The sequence below is a fragment of the Balaenoptera ricei genome, chromosome 4 (assembly GCF_028023285.1).
Source record: "Balaenoptera ricei isolate mBalRic1 chromosome 4, mBalRic1.hap2, whole genome shotgun sequence".
In the NCBI taxonomy this organism is placed as follows: domain Eukaryota; kingdom Metazoa; phylum Chordata; class Mammalia; order Artiodactyla; family Balaenopteridae; genus Balaenoptera; species Balaenoptera ricei.
Window position 1 is genome coordinate 130,673,630 of NC_082642.1, and position 20,460 is coordinate 130,694,089.

At 35.6% G+C, this 20,460-nt stretch overlaps 1 protein-coding gene across 8 annotated transcripts in view; it reads right to left on the reverse strand.

The window, feature by feature from the left end:
* Positions 1 to 20,460, reverse strand: part of ROBO2 (roundabout guidance receptor 2) — a 572,703-nt gene that overhangs the window by 162,668 nt on the left and 389,575 nt on the right. For all 8 annotated transcript variants that reach the window (XM_059921372.1, XM_059921368.1, XM_059921371.1 and 5 more), the window contains exon 3: positions 1,288 to 1,445. In XM_059921372.1, coding sequence (XP_059777355.1) covers positions 1,288 to 1,445 — 158 coding nt within the window. The remainder of the gene's footprint in view (positions 1 to 1,287; positions 1,446 to 20,460) is intronic.

Below are 20,460 nucleotides of genomic sequence, written 5' to 3' on the forward strand. Positions count from 1 at the left end.
CAGAGCAAAGAACTGTCAGCTTACCCACAGAATCATACTGTAAATGCAATGGTTATTATAAATCACGGTATTTTGAGGTGATTTGTTACAAAGCAAAAGCTAAATGATTACAAACATGAAAAAGAAAATCTTGAACAGGAGCACATTTTCATAGGTTTGGTACCCGAGCACAGACCACTGGGAACCAAATTATCTTTCACTGTATATCCTCACAGTGTCAACAGTTCAAGCCAGAATCATATGGAATATGTTGTGATCTTTTGCATGGCCTCTCTCGTTCTGTGTTATGATGTAATCACAATGTACACATAAGAATAAAACCTCATTTATAAGATATTTTTAAAGAGAATAGACACCCAGGAAACATGGACTTTTTGATAGAAATGGCACATTTGTTTCGTTGAGACATTATTATAAATAAAATATATTAAATCTCAGTTATTGTACTGAGTATAAAAATTATACTAAGAACCATGTCAGAAGGTTGAGGCATTATCTACTATTTCAGTGGACTGCTCTCACAAACTTCACATACCCATGTTGAATGGATCCTCTGAAAAAATAAAATAACTATATGCCATTTCTCTACCTTTTTACCATTTTCTGGGCGTTCCATGTTGAATATTAATTGACTGATTAACCTGATCATCCATTTCCCTTGAAAACAGACTATTTTTCTACAAGGGTTAAACTATAAAACCAGGCAGTTATTTTTACATTGATTTTAATTTCTATCTCTTAAACTTTGAAATGAGTTCTCATATAATATTTTAGTTATAAATATTACATTGGAAAAGCTGAAAGAGCTTGAAATATTCATCACCTCAAATTATTTCCTCTTATAATTTTGAAAGTAGTATGAAAAGAAATGTTCTAGTTAATACAGTTTATGGCCATCATTTACACTTTGACACTTCTGTATTGCATGATCAATAGATGCATTTGGAGATCTTAAAAAAGAGCTTCGACATCAGTATTCTACTGCAAAGATATATTTACATATTCAGATTGGTCCAGTTATTAATATATCATACACACTTGATTTATATAATATTTGACTCTTTGAAGCCTCATTCCAAAGTTTTTATTTTTGGTTATCTTTTTTCAGTCCTTTCAATACTGTGTAAATAGTAATTAGCACTCAAATACAGTTCTACAACTTTATTAACAAGAAATAATAAATAATATAAATAAAATATTATAAATAATGTAAATAAAATAATAAAATGCATCCATTTTAAGGCTTGATATTCAGTCTCTCTAGGGGTCCATTTTAGTTTAACTCACACTTATTCTTTCTTCCTTGTCGTCAATTCGAATTTTATCTTTTTTCCAGTAGATGGTGGGTTCTGGGTGTCCCCGGGGAGGTTGGCACTCCAGGATTGCAGGCTCTCCGGCTGCCACTACAACATCTGTGGGATTTTGCCGGAAGTCATCTCGTAACACTGAAGAAAAACAATTGTAGTAAAAGAAAACTCAATGACAGTAACTTTAGCTTTCTCTTGCAAAAGGTAACTTCAAGTCTTAACTTACTTTGTTCTAATAAAATTTGCTGGTATTTACTGAGAACAGAACCACGCCCATCTTAAAATATTTTACAGCCAATCTAAGCTCTCATCAACAGGGAAATGATTAACTCTATGATTATGAACCTTTGCTATAAAATCTGAGTTTAAAATGAGATAAGCCTAAAGAAAATGAGACACATTCATGATATAGTTTTGACATTTAATACAAACTCAAGGTACAAAACTGTTTATGTAGTATGATCCCATTTGCTATTTAAAAAGCATATACGCATACATACATGTGTATAAATGCATTAAAATAAGTTGTTATACTTGTTATACTTAAAGCCCCGAAACAAGTCATGTGCACGTGGTCTGGGAGCACGTATGCCTGTCAGTCTGGGAGGGGAAGTGGGGTGAGAACTCCTTGAGAAAGCCCTTTCTCGTGACATGAATATGGACAAGATCCACACTGTTTTCATTACACTTCTGAAGATAGACTCATTGTTCACCCTTGCAATGCACTAGCACCCACATACACAGGGCTACATTTTCATTCTGTCTGCATCTCCACCTGCCGAGCGACATCTGGGCAGCGTGACATTCGGAGCAGAGATATCCCTTATAGCGGTTTTGCCAGTCTGAATTTCCCCTCCTTTCATTAGGAGAACAGCAGGTTGGACCTCCGTTGTAACCTCCGAAAATCTGGCATGCCTGGCTCTCCAAATGTCACCTATCTATCTGTGTACTTTTCTTCCCTTGGCAAAATGAAAAGCCTGGAGAAATGACTCAGTCCTATCAGACTGTAGAATGCTGGTTTTATTTAGCAAATAAGGACTATATCTATTTTAGGGTAAACATTAGAAAAAGCAGTTGAGAAAACACGTGAAGGAGATTAAAGTGTACAAACTACCAGTTATAAAATAAATAAGTTACAAAGAAGTAATGTACAGCACAGGGAATATAGTCAATATTTTATAATAACTTTGTATGGTGTGTAATCTGTGAAAATCTTTAATCACTACTGTACACCTGAAACTAACATAATATTGTAAAAGTCAACAATACTTCAATAAAAAATGTAGTTGAGACCAGCTAATCTACCATATAACACAATTGCCTATGCTTTTTGTAACTGCCTTTACTTTTCCTATTCTTTGATATTCTAACACAGACAAGGTTTTTTCCCAATGTACCTTGGGGTAAAAAAATAACCCCCCCAACACAAATTTATGCGTGTATATGTATATGTATGTGTGTTACACATGTGTACATATATATACACACACCTACATACATATATACATATGAACACACACATACATTTTCTATATATAAATTGGTCAAGCTATTTGAAATTGGTCAGCTATTTGAAATCAAAATTGGGCAGCTTGTGCTAGCTTGTTATGTAAATCATCTGCTGCAAATGTGGATTAGGTCAAACCAACTGCCTTTGATGTCCTGTAATGAGACCCACTTCAGCACTCTGCTTCTTTGTTGGGCCAAGTCTCCAGGTTAATTGTCATTCTCCAAATAAATAAAAATCCCCTGTCCTGAAAATAGGTCCAGAGAGACAACTGAGTGACTTTTAAGGCTTTTCTTTTCTTGTCTCTTGCAACATGGTTTTCCATCTTAATGAAGTCATGACCTTTTATGAGATTAGAGAACCTTGTCTCCTATTGAAGAAGCAGTAAGAAAGAATTCAGCACAAATTGCTCACTCTTAGTTTATAAGCTGATTAATTTACTGCTTTAGCTGCTGAGGAAATGTGTTCCATTTTAGCACAATGAACTGCACATTTTTCCGTTCTCTTGTCTAACCGGCAAGAAGGATGTGATTTATACGCATAGGGGTTTGCTTCTGAATGGGCTGAGAGAAGTGTGCATTTAAATGTGATGTTCAGACAGGAGGGTAAGAAGGGGTTAACACTGTGGTTCCCTATTGCAGGTAAATCCTCAAGGTAGAGCAAGCTGGTGACTCATTTATATTCTGAATACAGAACAGCTGCCTATTTATGCAATGTTAAGACCCGCAAAACCATGGTAACAGGGTGGTGAGCACCCCTACAATATCTGGTACTGGCAGCAAATGGTGTTTTGGCAGCCTCTCAATCTAGTCCAAAATGACACATCTGGCCAGTTGGAGAACCTTCTCCAGAACTGGTCTCCTGACAAGTAAGCCAAAAAGCCTCTGCTCAAACAGATCTTAAGACCACTGCAAATGATTCAGAAACACGGTATTACATCAATCTGCAACAAGCCAAATTAAGGGAAAAAAAAAAAAAGGTCCTTTGATATGGGGGATAAAAAGGAGAAAAATATCATAACAAAGTAGGGGCTGCTGCTCTTAAACAATATAACGTGTGTTTATGGCGTTGACAAAAAAAGAAAATGACTCCCATTTGCAAATGAAGCCAAGAAATCTAACATCAACTGTAATTTTAGGCTTTCTGACTATTCACCCAGAGAGTAGAGTGAGATAATAGTATAATTGGTACTGTACCCTCTTCAACTTGTAAAATGCTCTTTGGGGTTTATAGAGTAATTCATTTTTGCTTAGTGATACCATTTCTTTTACCCTACATCTTTGGGGGTAATAAAATGTGTTTCTTCTCTCTCTCTCTCTCTCTCACACACAAATAAAACATGCAAGAGAAAAACAACCCTTTCAGCAGGGTCTAGCACAGCAAACAAATATAGAATCTCTCTTAGGAAATAGAAAGTCATTTTTACTCGTCTCAAATTGTATAAATGTTCTGATACCTGCTTCTGTGTTTCTGAGGTTTGTATACCCATTCACAAATATAAACAAAATAAAATGAAATATTTATTGTTTCCAATTTTTTGCTAATTATTCATTTCTGTCTTGGATTTTGCCCTCTGCTTTATGGCAAGTGATAAAAAATAGAAGGTGTTCTCTACAGTAAAGGATTTATGTATGTTAGATAACGGGAACTAAAACAGTCCTGTGAATGTAAAAAAGCAAAGCAAGTCCAAATTGAGTCTATATTTTTTTTCTCATTAAGCTCCTATTCTAGAAAGAACTGGGAGCCATATTTTCAATGTGGCTTGACAAGTAAGCCAAAACAAGAACATGCAGCAATATGTGTTTACCTAAAGCTCCAAACAAGTCTTTAAATAGGGTGAAGAGAGATAAACATGATGAACTGAAAAGAATCTGGTTAAAAAGACAAAAGCTGGGGGCAGGGTAGAGGTAAGTTGTACTTTAAAGAGAAAAAGATATAATAGGTACACTTTTGATATAGTACTTGCTTGCAGATCTAAGTTTAGAATACAAGGGTTCAAATTTCCATGGGGGAAAAATAGAAATCTAGTTGGCTAGAACCCAAATATTCATTTCTCTGTATGAGCTGAAAACACAAATGAGACTTCACTAAGCTAGTCATAACCTGGGTTAGACTTGAATTCTTTTTACATTGACATGCACAGTGACTTAGAAAGTTATTCTGGAAGATCAATAAATTCTGAATTACTACTGTGTTTGATATGATAGAGTTCATATTCATGACATAAAGATTTGTAACAAATTAATTCAATTCTACAAGAAGACACTGAATACTACAATGTACCTGGCAGTGTCTTATAAAATGGTTAAGGAATACTGTATAAAACAGAAATGACATGACGGTGCCTGTGGTAGGCTTGTTCTCTAATGTTCTGCAATAACCTCTCCCTCTTGGTATTTATTTCTTTGTCTCATCCCCTCCCCTTAACTGTGGGCTGGACCTGGTGACATGCCTTTAATGAAGTGATGGAATGTCATTTCAAAAATTAGGTTACAAAAGGTTGTAAGTTGCATCTTTTTGGTTCTGTCTGTCCTTCTGTCTCTCTCTCTCCCTCTCTCCTCATGTGCTTCCTCTGATCATGCAAGATGCCACATTGCTCGATGTAGAGGCCCATTTGGCAATGACCTGAAGGCAGCTTTCAGCCAACGGTAAGCAAGGAACTGAGGCTTCAGTCCACATCCTTTGAGGGCTCAAATCCTGCCAGCAACTACTTAAATTTGGGAACAGAAACTTCTGCAGTTGAGCCTTTACATGAGACCACGGCCCTGACCAACATCTGCATTGCAGCGTTGCGAGAGATCCTTAGCAGAAGACTAAGTTAACTCATGTCTGGGTTCCTGACCCACCAACAGTAAGAAAATAAATGTGTGTTGTTTTAAGCTGCTAAGTTTTGTGGTAATTTGTGATACAGCAATAGGTAACTTATACAGTGCCCTGAAACAGCTTCACATCTAGGTATCCCTTTAGAGCTGACCTCCTGGACTCCTGCTTCTTACTATCCCATATTCTTTAGCTCACCAAGTCCTCTCCCTTCTGTCCTAATTCAATAGTTCTCAAAATTCTTTTTTGCCTCAGTCAACAGAGACAAAGCAAATCATGACTCTGACATTTCATCATTTTAAAATAAATTAGCAATAATAATGAAATGAGACTGCATAATTAGCAGACTTCTGAAAGATACATTTCTGACTTACAACCTACACATGCTTCCAAGCAGTTATTAAAAATGTAGAGCCTAAAAAATTATGGATGAAAGTATTCATACACACCATCAGATAAAGAAGACCATCCACAACAAATTAAACTGATCATGGGAAAGGTAATTTAAAAAGAGATATGTAATTAAAGGCATGGTTAGCAGCAGTTGAAACCTCTGGCAACTCAAAGCAACGCTGATCACAAGGCTTCCATGCCAGCAGGATTTCTCTCTGCATGTGCACCTGAGCTGTCAGAGCTGTGCAGCAAGAGACTTCGCAGTAGAAGACTGACGACTAGTTCCAAGAGATGCCCATCCAGTGCATATTTTACTTTAAGAATACAAAATTTGAGTAAATCTTGATACTTAAAAGGACCGTCAGAAGCCTTTAGTTATGCATAATATATGAAATAACAAGAATTTTTTTTTTAAACTTGCTTTTTTGAATCAGCAGCACACACAGTAACACTTTGATCTCCCTATTTTAAAAGTAACTGCCCTACAATAATAGCTAATATTTAATGAGTACACACTATGTGCAAAACCTGGCATCATGGATATGTCACAGGTCATCTGGAATGACCTATTGTGGTGGACAAGTACAGAGTCTGAACCCTGTAGGTCTGACTCTAGACCCTATGCACAGTCATTATGCTACAATGATTTGTAATATCACATGTATCTGTTTATTTTGTCCCCACTGCCCTAGTTCAGGATGTCCTTATCTCTTCCTTAATTACTTCCAGGTATCCTATTTAAACTTTTTCTCTGATTTCTCTTTTAATCTCTCTATTGTGGCTATTATGAGTTTGCTAAAGTGCACATATGATCACATCGATTCCTTTTGCACAACTTTTTAAATGGCTCTTAAGAAAAAATTCTCTTCTTAATGTGATATTAAATGTTGTATAGAATCAGGTCTCTGTGTTTATATTTCCACGCTCATCACATACATTTCTGCAACCCTCTTGCCATAGACACACAGAGGAACATCTAATTATCGGTGCACATTAGCATATATGGTCTTTCTGCTTGAAAATCTTCCCCAGATACCTCTTTGTTCCCTTACTTTTTCCTATTTCTTTCTTCAAACACATACTGTTCCTTCAATGTCAGCTTCAGATTCACTCATCTGAAAAGTTTTTTCGTTTACACTTACACGGGTCTAGGTAACCCACCAAAGGGCTGCCATCTTGAAGGGCATCAGACGAGTTCACCAAGTACACTTGACAGGTTGATTGAATTGATGAACTCCTCTTCGACGGGTGTGTTGCAGTCTTTTTCTTATTGTATAAAATACACTACAGTGTTTTAATTTGATTTCAAAATGCCATTTCTGAAGAACAATTTAAGTTGGTAGGATTTAAGAGACAGTGCACTTGACTTGCCTACCTACAAGCTCGTGTATCTCTAAAATAAAAGCCAGGCAGTTCAAAAAGGTGAGAAATCAATCACTCAAAGGAACAACATATTTATGTGCAACCAATGAAACTGCTAGCACAAATTATAGAATATCATAGTAAATATTACAGTGGGTTAGGAAGAATAGTGATAGCCATTTCTACAGCTGGTACACATTATTTTCCTATCCTCAGCACGAGCAGCACCTCTCACCATGGGGAATGATCGGGTGTAATCCCAGCCAGCCTGAAGTCCAGGTCCTCTACGTTGCTTCCCAGGAAAGCGCACCGTCTTGTCCTGCTGCTTAAATGGCCGTTCTTGGCAGCCATGCTGTGACCCCAGGGGGAGCTCCAGCCTCAGAATGAAACTGAGGCTCTGCACACGAGAAAAAATACCTGGGTTCGTGATGCCATAACTGAACAAAGCGATTCTGAAGACTGTGTTAAATCTGGACTTTCTGCGTATGGGATCTAAAGGAGTTTTCTTTCATTTTTAGGCCAGTTGAAATTGAGTTTCCCCCTTCAACTGAAAGCTCTACACGGATAAGTTACAATAATTCTGTATTTTTCTGAAGTTGCAAAGACCAAAAGACCTAATAAATCTAAAGAGGAACCATCATTCACAACAAACTACTTTATTATATTTGGTACAATCAAACACGATATGGTCAGAATGGACAGGCCAGCCACCAGCTAAATAGACAACAAGATCTGATATTTAGGGAACAAGTCATAAGTGGTTTGTTCTGCACAGAAGGGGAATGGGAAAGAAAGAACTCAGTGGGGAGACATCCTGCTACCGCTGTGCAAGCTGACACTCTGGCACCTCTGCAACATGCTGACAATTCCAAAATGAGAAGCTCTCACCCCTCATCCCACTAAGATTCCCTGTGCAAGCAAATTCACTCAGCAAATGATCCAGATAAACCAGTGGTATGAATTGGAGCATGATAAATGAACAGGGATACCCTGTGACTTGCTCATTTTCAAGTCATAGCATTTTGTGAAGCCTCGAATTCTGCAGGGAATAAAACACACAAACACACAACTCATCCAAGAGGGATGGCCAGCTCCAAATTTCTTAGCCAAGTCTTTATTCTCGAATCCTTTTTTAGCCCTGTTCTGTCCTCATCCGCAATATAATTTGAAGTCCCCCTAAGAGTGCCAAGTCTTCCTTAATGTTTTCCATTAATGTTTAAAACTTGCTGAAGGATTCTTAGAAATTGCATGGAAACATCATGCTCTCTGTAATTTGTATCCGTAACCTCTGTAATGCATATGTTCTCCTTGGGGACCAAGAGTTGAGATCATTCATAAACTCTTGGATCACATGTGGCACTGCAAACTGGTGACATCTGACCACGGCAGACTCGAGGCCTGTCTCTGGTAATCATTTCCTTTGGTTTGAGTTAAGGAGCCAGCAGTTGGCACTCCTTCAACACTTGGAAGTCCTATTTTTGGCAAAGCCTAGCATCTGATGTTTGACAGGGATCTGCATACCCTATCCATTAGCTTGTGAGGAAGTTGTGGATTGAGGCTAATTAATGTTTAATCAGTTCCTCTTTTTTCTTAAAGTGCCATTGTCCACAAAATTGCTCATGTGGGATTGATGTTTCCAGAATCACAGAAAACTCAAAGGCATGAGGGGAACTTAGAGGGTGTGTCCAAATATAATAGTACGTCAGGAGGAGAACGGTGTGTAGAATTGAGGGTACTGGCTTAAATGTGTTCAAGGCGGCCTTCCTCTACTGTAAAACAAAAACTCTCCACATCCCCAAAATGTTCTACTCTGCTACCCAACCTCCTTCCAGCACCTGCCCTTTTGCTAATTTCAATCTCAGTCACAGAGATAGCTATAACTCTGGATATTGGAAGAAATAATACATTGAATTTAAAATTCAGAACTACACAGAATAGTCCTAAAAAAAGCATTAAGTGATGTTTCTCAAGATGGTAACAAAGGGAAACACCAGATTATTTCAAGCTAAAATACTGCCTCCTACATTCTCTAAATCTCTGTTGGGGCATTAATAAATAAATAAATAATCACAACATCTTTATAGCATTTACATTTACAGGACGATCACAAATAACCATCTGTCTGCTTCTAGCTCTTCAATCTGGTTCATGTCCCATGAGCCTCAAGTCTTCAGCTAAAGCAGTTAGGCTTCTAGGTATCAGGAAGGCTTGTTACAGGTGCTTTGTGGAATGTTTTTTTTTTTTTTTTGGCCCACTATTTCTCATTTTTTTCCCACACTCTTTCTTTTTTGCCTCATTTAGCTCTCACTGTAAGATCAAAGAAAACAAAAAATTGAAAGGGACAAATCTCTTTTATATTTTATATATATAAAATTTGTATATATATATCTGTAAAAAATTTTAATTCAATATACTTATATATTTATTTAAGTGCACATTTAAATTTAAAATATACATAAGTATTTATTTAAATTCAAACTTCAAGATTCATTACTGCCTTAATGCTACATCTGTCAATTTGAATAAAGAAATAAAGTGCTATCAAGTAAATATTAATGTGCTGCTTTAATCTGGATCCCAATAGATTACTACTCTCCTCCCGCCTTGTTAGCCCTTATCTGAAGGCATTAGCTTTTACAGCATTCTAACACTGCACAGTTCACAGAGGTACACAGTCTGAGCAGCTGTGCACCTCTGTCATTTCACCCTTTCCTAGTATCAATGGGTTAGTGCTCTGATATTTCTCTCCCATGGTGTATTCTGATGTGCCTGATCAGCATGAATTACAATGCCAAGTAACTGCCAGATGTCATGAGTTATAAACTCAATAGTCTAAGGATTATTACACATTAGGGCACCCTACAGTGTAAGGGTGTCCTGGAATTTATGTGTTATTTATTACCTATTGGCAAGGTCTCAAAGTAATCTCACCCCTGCTGATGAAATGAGGGTTGGAAGGAGAAGAAGGTCAAGGTCAACCTTCCTTGTCAAGAATGCCAGTTACTTTGAAACTACTATTGCTCTGTCTTTTTTCCCATCTACCTGAAACTCAACAAATTTCTGAATAAGTGAGCTATATGTTATAATGGGCTTTCAACATGATTCTGCTGATTTCACAATTTCCATCATTTCACCTATTTTAACAACACATTTCATAACCATAATCACTAGCGGTCTGATTTAGAGTGTAACAATGAATCTCACCATAATTCATGAACTTAAAAATGACCACTGGGAGAGTATGCTGTTTATTTCCCTCTTTTACACAGGAACATAGACCAAAGCATAACTGCATGAGACTTACTTGAATTCAAATGCAACAATGAAAGTATTTTTTATAAATTTGTGTTGGTGATCACTCTGTAGTATATACAGCTGTTGAACTATAATGCTGTATACCTGAAATTTACATAATAAAAAAATCATGTTCCACATGCCTGTGGGCTCTTTAGTCTTTCCTATCTAATATTAAGATTTGCATACGTCCACACTGCAAAATATGGGCATTACTGTAAGCTGTCGGTAATTTTGCTGAAATGGATGTAATTTGACCTTTGGGAAATGTTCTATTTGATTACTACATGACAAGAACTTTGAAATGTTTCCTAATCCAGAACATAGCATATTTATTTTTTAATTGGCTGATTTAAAAAAAGCTCTATCATCTCTCTACTCTATCCCAAAGACCCAGTAACCTTCTTTTCTTTTGCCACCCAATGAATTCTGAATGCTGCGGTTAACATTCAGCAATCTCATTACCCATCTACCGTAAATCTTCAAAAGCATCACCGTATTTTGACAGCTAGGCAGGAGAAGAGGAAGCAAGAAGCATATCCAAGCACTTTTTATGACTGCAAATGTGCTAAAGACCACATTTAAATTATTTCAGAAAATTCACATTACATCATTGACAACAACCAGCAAACAATGTGCTTGAACCTATGAGTAGCACAATTTCTTTTATTCCTGGTGCTAACTCCACAGGCCCCCATCCAACCTTGCCATATACTCTGTGAAAACAAACTGATACCAAAGAACAAATGATGGATAGCTTTTTAAGGTGTAAGTGATACTGAGTTCTCATGATGAAAATTTATTATAAGTATGTTTTCCCCAAAAGTGTTTAAATATTTTAAAATTCATGTAAACTCTAATCAAACCTTCATATCTTACATGAAACTAGAAAGAAGTCATATTAAGCATGGAGGTTTAGAGAAAAATCCCCCTCTTCCTCATACCCTGTAGCATTGGTCAGCCACAGAGTATATGCTCAACAATAAGGGAATAAATCAAATTGCCCTCTGAGTCTTTTGCTATATTTTTATTTTCTGGGCTCCATGGTTATTCCTAGGACTAAGACTCAGTACAATTTTACTCTCAAAATAGTCATGGATAAAAAATAAACAGAGCCACTTCCTTCCTGCTTGGTGAGGTGCCAACTCCCTATACGGAGATAACCACCTAGTTGCATGTGATTGTTTTAGCTTCTCTGCCTGGGAGGGTACCAAAACTTAATAAGTGAGATTTATCAGAAAGTCTGCCAAACCTTTATTGTTTAGTTCTAATCAAAGCTATTTGTGATGCCAGATTATTAAAATTCACAAATTATTATAATTCACAAATTATTATAATTCCTAATTTGGGCCATTTTCATGCACCACATATCAGCCACTTCACCCCACTCTTCCCCAAACTTTCTACAAATGGTAAAATTAGAAACTTTTTTCTTGATACTCTCAATGAACAATCAAATTATAACTGCTCTGAATGTAAGCAAAATACTTGTATTAAATGTGGGCCAAATAAGAAAATCAGAGGTTGGCAAATGGGTTAATTTTCAAAATGAATTAATGGATCCTAAATAATCAGGTGTTACATATATTTATCCAGTGATGTCTAAAGCACATGGCTAATACAGCCCTTGAAATGGCTTTTTCCACATTTACTTAAAAGGAAGACCTTTGCTTCAGTAAGCTTCTAGGAGATACGGCTTCAGTTCATCACTGGGAATGTTGTCAGTTGTTAAAAGTGCTGGGTATGGAGTTTGGACTATAAGACTTCTCATTTCCCTGCTAATATCACAAGTAGCTGGGGAAAAATTTATTCATTCCTTCTGAAATCTAAAATCTTTAACCTTACCTATTATTATTTTATCTTCCATACTAAACATTTGAGAAAGTAAATGGAAGCATTCTTCATAATTATGCCAGGACAGTTCCAGGAAATCCAGGCAGAATGTTAACTACCCTCCTCTTTTCTTCAGTGTGGTTTATTCTCTAAAAATCTCTACTGCCCACACTGGCCTTTCCTCAGGTCCTGGAACATAGCAAGCTCTTTTCCATCTTAGGACCTTCACACTATTTTCTATTTCTAGGTGCATAGTTCCTCTCCACTGTTTGCCCAGTTCCTTTCATGATACCTAGAACTTCCATTTAATAAATGTTTATGGAACTATTACTTTTTGACGGGGAGGCAATATGGCATTGTGGTTAAAATAATGGGCTTAGTCAGAGGCCTGGGTTTGAGGCTCGGCTCTGCTACTTTATTAACTTGATGGTCTTAAGTCTCAGCCACGTTAAGGCTCACCTTCTTCATCTGTAAAATGGGGATATTAAAGTTTATGTCTTTGGGTAGTTATGAAGAATAAAGAAAGCGATCTTTGTAAAGCACATTGTGAAGCAAAGGAAACACTTCAGAAATAAGAATTATTATTGTTGTTAGGAATTAAGAATGCTAGTAAACAAAAAGGGACCCTGAACCCTATCTTCAAGAACCCTATCTTGTGTATAAAATAATTCCTCTTTTAAGGTCTTGAGGGTCAGACAGTCAAATACTATGCAGTTGCTACTGGATGGTGATAATTACTATGAGTACTACCGGATTTAGGATTTATATATAACAGTATAATTCTAAAGTCAAATGTATTTAGGTATCATTATTTATGTTGTAAAGTATTATCTGGGCAATAAAATATCATTGGTTCCTCCAAATCAAAAAGTTTAACTTTGCTCAATAAGTTTTACCCAGCTCATTTCTAAAAGGTGATTTTAATATGATATTTAATTTTGCTTTGTGTAATTGATGCCAAGTAAATTAGATATTTTCACTTTTCAGTCAGTTCTAGTTGTAACTACTAATTTGAGATAACAGAAGACTTTTTTAAATCATTGGTTTCTTTTTTATTTAAAAAGTAGGTACTGAATATTTTGATGGTGACAGGTGCTATGTATCTATCACACTTAGAAGTACAAGATATTTCAAGCAGAGATCTTGCCCTCAGGGTGCTAAAGAGATTTAGGAAAGTTACCAAAATATAAGTCAAAAATCACAATCTGAAAGAAAAAAAAGCATGCAGCATCATAGAACCACATTGAAAATGTATTAGGATACAAAGGAGGGAAACTGGTTTCAACAAGAAAGTCATTTTATCGGGGCCAGCTTCAGAGCTGGGTTTGAAACATGCACGGTATGCTTTAATTAATTACAAAAGGAAACATGCTGGAATGTGCTTGCATGTACAAAAAACAATCTCTGGAAGGACACACAAGAAACTAATAATAACAAAGCCTTTGCAGAGAAAAACAAAAGTGGGAAGTGAGGGATGAGAGAGGAAGACTTCACTATATGCACTTCAAACATTTTGATTTTTGAACCCTGTAAGTGTATTAATTACTTACTAATATGTATATTTTACAATGTATAAAGAAAAATAATTTTGACTAAGAGTGTTTTGAAAGTATACCATCTGCTGCAGCTGGATTCAACACAAAGAGTTGGGAAGAGGGTATGGAAACCTGGTTTCTCACAAGAGTCACTCAGTGACACAAACTGCAAGTTTACAGAAAATTGGTGCTTTCAAATATAAATGCCAACAAAGTACCTGTAGAATGGTAATAAGTCTGACCTTTGAGATCAAAATATATAACTCGATTAATTAGTTATTTTCTAAGGTAGAATAAATATTCAGAGAAATTTAATGTTAAGAAGGTTTCTTCATTTAAGATGAATTGAAGGCCAACTCTGAGCTAGGTACAAGAGATATAAAGGTGAGTAAGATGACAACTTTCTGATCTAGACCTAGGCCTCTTAAGTGCCTCAACAGAGGACTGAATAAAAAATGAGGAAGTTATAGGGGAAGGAGCAAGCAGTGGTGACTGCTCTAGATGAGAGAGGCTTAAAGCCATCACATATATTCACTGTCAACACATGATCCATAAAAGGCAAAATATCACTTATTTTTGGTGCTGGGAAAACTGGACAGCTACATGTAAAAGAATGAAATTAGAATACTCCCTAACACCATACACAAAAATAAACTCAAAATGGATTAGAGGCCTAAATGTAAGACTGGACACTATAAAACTCTTAGAGGAAAACATAGGAAGAACACTCTTTGACATAAATCACAGCAAGATCTTTTTTGATCCACCTCTTAGAGTAATGGAAATAAAAACAAAAATAAACAAATGGGACCTAATGAAACTTCAAAGCTTTTGCACAGCAAAGGAAACCATAAACAAGACGAAAAGACAACCCTCAGAATGGGAGAAAATATTTGCAAACGAATCAATGGACAAAGGATTAATCTCCAAAATATATAAACAGCTCATTCAGCTCAATATTAAAGAAACAAACAACCCAATCCAAAAATGGGAAAAGATCTAAATAGACATTTCTCCAAAGAAGACATACAGACGGCCACAAAGCACATGAAAAGATGCTCAACATCACTAATTATTAGAGAAATGCAAATCAAAACTACAATGAGGTATCACCTCACACCAGTTAGAATGGGCATCATCAGAAAATCTACAAATAACAAATGCTGGAGAGGGTGTGCAGAAAAGGGAACTCTCTTGCACTGTTGGTGGGAATGTAAATTGATACAGCCACTATGGAGAACAATATGGAGGTTCCTTAAAAAAAAAAAATAGAATTACCATATGACCTGGCAACCCCACTACTGGGCATATACCCAGAGAAAGCCGTAATTCAAAAAGACATATGCACCCCAATGTTCATTGCAGCACTATTTACAATAGCCAGGTCATGGGAGCAACCTAAATGCCCATTGACAGACGAATGGATAAAGAAGTTGTGGTACATATATGCAATGGAATATTACTCAGCCATAAAAAGGAACAAAATTGAGTCATTTGTTGAGACGTGGATGGATCTAGAGACTGTCATGCAGAGTGAAGTAAGTCAGAAAGAGAAAAACAAATATCGTATATTAACGCATGTATGTGGAACCTAGAAAAATGGTACAGATGAATCGGGTTGCAGGGCAGAAGTTGAGACACAGATGTAGAGAACAAACGTATGGACACCAAGGGGGGAAAACTGCGGTGGAGTGGGGATGGTGGTGTGCTGAATTGGGCGATTGGGATTGACATGTATACAGTGATGTGTATAAAACTGATGACTGATTAAAGAAAACAAAATCACTTACTTTAAAAAAGTTCCTCATTTCTCCCAAATTATAAGTTGTGATTCTATAAGCCCACTTTAAATATGTGAATCAAGAAAATTATAAATGATTTCTCTTTTAAAAATAAAAACTTACCTCCATTTGAAGTTTCTTTATGGAGTTTTATTTAGAGAAAATGTGAAAAACTTTAACTTTATAAAAATTTTGGTTTATTTTCCTTGATATGTCTATGCCTTTTATACTCATATGATTTGAGTGTATAAAAACATCATGAGTTTTTTATTTTAAAACTTGGAAAAAAAGGATTAAAAAAGATTAAGTATAATGATCCATTAATATAGTTTTTCTTATAGAAAAATGGTGGTATATCATAAAATGAATTATAGTCCATCTTAAACAATACAATTAGCTCAAGGAATCTTTCTCTATACCAGTAAATTCAATTTTGTCTAATTCTTAGGTTTATGATAATTTCAGCTCCTTAAAATGTTAGTTAAAACTCATTAAATGCATCTGGAGAGGTAACAGCTTCATTACTGTAATATGATGTAAAGAAAAAGAAAATGCTTTATTATCATTTGTTTTCAAAACTGAATATATTTGTATAATAAAACGTTCACTGTATATTTTCAATAGTCTTCAAAAATTAAGCAGCCCAGTAACTAAAAAATGTTATTTTCTAAAAATAATTTTGTTCCTGAAGAGTCCTGGTTCTGTTTTTCTGTTCTTTTTCCATTACATAAAGTGGCCATCTTAGAGATGGTGGTTATTAGAGACAGGAAATCATTTGAGATAATACTAAAATACACTAACATAGTCTTTCTTTCTTTCTGAATATTTTTAATGTTTAGGTAGAAGAGGCTTTCCATACAACAGATATATTAATCAAGTATTACATTTAATTGCCTTCACTAGGTATTATTTCAGTGCCTTGTAAGACTAAAAAGAGTCGGATGGAAACTATACTGGAAATTAGCTATGTCTCCAATATAGATGTGATTATTTCATGTTTCTCTCCCGTAGTAGCTTAGCCATAGAAATTGCTTGATAATATTGCTGAGAGTTAAGATGTGGAAAATATCTATAGTGATTTTTTTGTACTCTCCCCCAAATCGTACATGATGAAACCAATACCATTGAAACACTGCAAAAATAGATCTAATTTAAGCTTGTATTTCTTATCTTGTGTTCTGAGATACTTTCATAATTTTCCTCCCTCTAGCCATTACTCTTGACTGTACTTTGCCAGAAACTTCTTGTTCTTAAAACATAGTCAACACTACTCAAAAATGGAGAGCTCCCAGACACAAATTCTTCGTAGTTAACCTCTGTCAGTCCTGCCTCCGTGCTGATGATTCTAAAATGAATGCCTCCCGCCTTGAGCTCCCTGGAATTCCAGACTGCCTGCTTGACATCACCCCCTGAATGTCTAAGAGTATCCTGAATTTAACGTGACCAGAATTGAATTCTTGATTTTTGTCACACAAATCTTCCCCCTCGTCCAAAACACTTTTGTGTCTTTGTCTGTGGTACAATCGGGTATAAATTACCAACAAATTATTATTTTTCCTCCATTTCTGTCACCCATGAACATCCCCCTCACACACACACATCATCATCATCTTGTCCATTGGTAAGCCCCAATGACCAAGAGACTTACCCAGAACCTGCCTATTTTTCTTTACTCCCACCCCTATCACTTGGTCTGAGTCACTGTTATCTCTCAGGGAATACTGCAGCTGACTCTTAACAATCTTACTTTTACTCTTCTTACAGTCAATTCCTCACATAGCCAACAGAGTAACCTCATTAAAATTGTAAAACAAATCTTGCCATCTTTCTGCTTAAAATTCTCCAAAAGACTCATCACATCTACAGAAACATCCAAATCCTTACTCTGGCTTACAAGGCATCTTGAGATCTGGACTCTCATCTCATGATTACCTATTCCTCTTGTTCCTTCTCCCCCAGCCACACTGGCCCTTCTCTTCTTCTAGCAAGGCAAAGACTTCTTTAGGTCCTTTTGCTACACTATTCACTGTGATATGTTCTTCCCCTAAGACTTCCTTTCAGCTCTCTTCTTCTCGTCCATCAAATCTCAGTTTATATGTCGATTCTTTGAGTTTCCCTTTTATGGCTACCCAATCTAAAGAAGCAACAAGATCACACATATCATACCCTTTTGGTATTTTCTGCCTGCATATCACATATGTGGAATTATTTTGTCTGCTAGCTTGTTCATTATCTATCTGCCTTCAGTAGAATGTAAGCCAGCTCCATGAAAGGAAGGACCTCATTCATTGTTTACTGTGGTATCCCCAGGGTCTAGAATGGTATTCTTGGCACATAGCAAGTGCAAAGTAAATATTTACTGAATGAATAGATGAGTGAGGAATTTCAATTCTTGCCACCAAGATAAGACTACACTGGATAGAGTTGATTATTACATATGCATCTTTAGTAGAAAGTTCCCTAAACTGGTTTAATGATTTTACTCAATAAATGTACAGGAAGTTGCTTGTCATTTGCTTTAGTAAAAAATATAGTATGCTTTGAGGGGGATTATTGTGGAATGATCTTCCAGTAGTGGAATGCTAGTAGTTTCTCATTTTCAAAGATAAAAACTAACACAAATTTCACAGTATTCAAATGGTCAGAAAAATGTCAGAAACTTTTATCACTGCTTAAAACATTCATAATGTTTTCAAGATTCTGTTCTGCGTTTTTAAAAAAAAAATCTCAGTTGTCTAGTTGGATGGGATAAATCAGTGTCTAATAATGATCAAGATTTCTTGCCTATAATGGAAACCCCACAATAACCCTGTGAGGTAGGTAGGCTTATGAATGAAAATACAAATGTTTGAAGATACCAACTTCATCCAGTTAACAAGAGGAGGGACCAGGATTTGAAAATAGATGTTTTTTTTTTCATTTTCTATTATTTTGAAAGAAACTTAAGCATAACACACATATTTTATAATTCTTTAACCCAATAATTAAAGTATACTAAAAATAATTTAACTTGGAAACTAAGGTCATCACTATAATCAGTTATTATATCATGCTGTGACATGGTGATTTCAAACATTACGCTAAATCTATTTTTAAGTTAAAATTCACGATGAAACTTGCTTCTTTGAATGAATCCCTAATATGAGCTTGATTCTGTACAACTGCTTTTTCATAAAAACTGGAGGACATAAGCTAATGGTGAGTGAATTGCTGATCAGTATTACACCGCTATCTTTCTGTATGAACTATTGCAGCTTTTCTAATGGTAGCTCAAGCCGTGAGGATTGCAGTCTTCTTTTTTAAAAAAATATATGTCCATCTCTTTTTTCAGCAAAACTAAACTTTTAGTCAGATTCAATCTTTTTTGTGTTTTCATTTATTTTTAACAGAACATTAGAAAATACATGTAACCATCTTGGAGACAGTTCATTTCTCAGAGTGATATAATCATTATGAGATTATATCTTTTGCAATTATAGGTACAGACAGAACATTGCATCTTCAGCAGTTCCTGGCCCTCTGCAGGTGAAGCCCACAGGTTTTGGTGAATGAAAGCCTTCGGTTTGAGTTCTGGCACTGCTGCTTATTAGCTATGGAACTTGGGGCAAGTTATTTATCCTCTGTAAGCTTCTGCTTCTTCATCTGTAAAATGGGGACAATGGTGCCTATCATCTAGGGTGACAATGAGGATTAAGTGAAAGCACTTTTTGGCATTTAGCACATAATTAGCAAAGAGGAAGTATTCATTAATTTTTATGGTTTTGCATAATCAAATAGACAGTGATGTTCAAAGTTATATATTCTCCCTTATAAAGTATGCATCTCCCCACAGTGATAAATAAATATATACATAAATATATAACGAAGTTGTAGATTAAATACAATATCATGGAAATTTCTCTGTTATTACACTAATTTAATAATGGAATATGAAGTAACATCAAATAATATTTTGCATAAGCAAAATAATGTTTATTGGGACTAAATAATTGGTTTAAACACTTACATTAATTAGATTAGATAAAAAGTTGTGGCACTTTAATTTTGCTTTATATTATTTAAGAAAAAAAATCAATCATTTACTTTTAGGGTAGTCTTTCTTATTAAAAACACATAGAACAATTGGGTCAAGATTTTCAGCAAAAGAAAGAATCACAATAGTAGCAAGCAAGTGCAAAGAATGACACTACTATAATGCCAGGAGATTTTTATGCCTAATTTTTAGTGAGCAATCATTTAATTTTAGTTTAAATGTAAATATTTTAACCAAAAAATTAGCTCCTTCTTATTACAAATTTTCACTATGCTCAAATTTGTAAGACATCTTCTCTCTTTATATCTTTAATTGCTGAACAAATATTTTCATCATTTACTAGCTTGGGTATCTGATCCTCAGTATTATATAGCTGGTGATGCCTAAAGATTAAAATAAATCTTCTCAAGAACACAAAAAGAAAAAAAGTTGAAATAGCGAGAGGAAAAAGCAAATCAGGTTTAGTTCCTCAAGAACCAAAAATCACCTGTTCCTGACAGCTCCATCTTTTCTACTCTTCAAATGCCTGTTAGTAAAAGAAAAGCAGTCCAGCCCACCCCCTGACATCTTTAATTGACTTCCTAGAGAGTGTTAT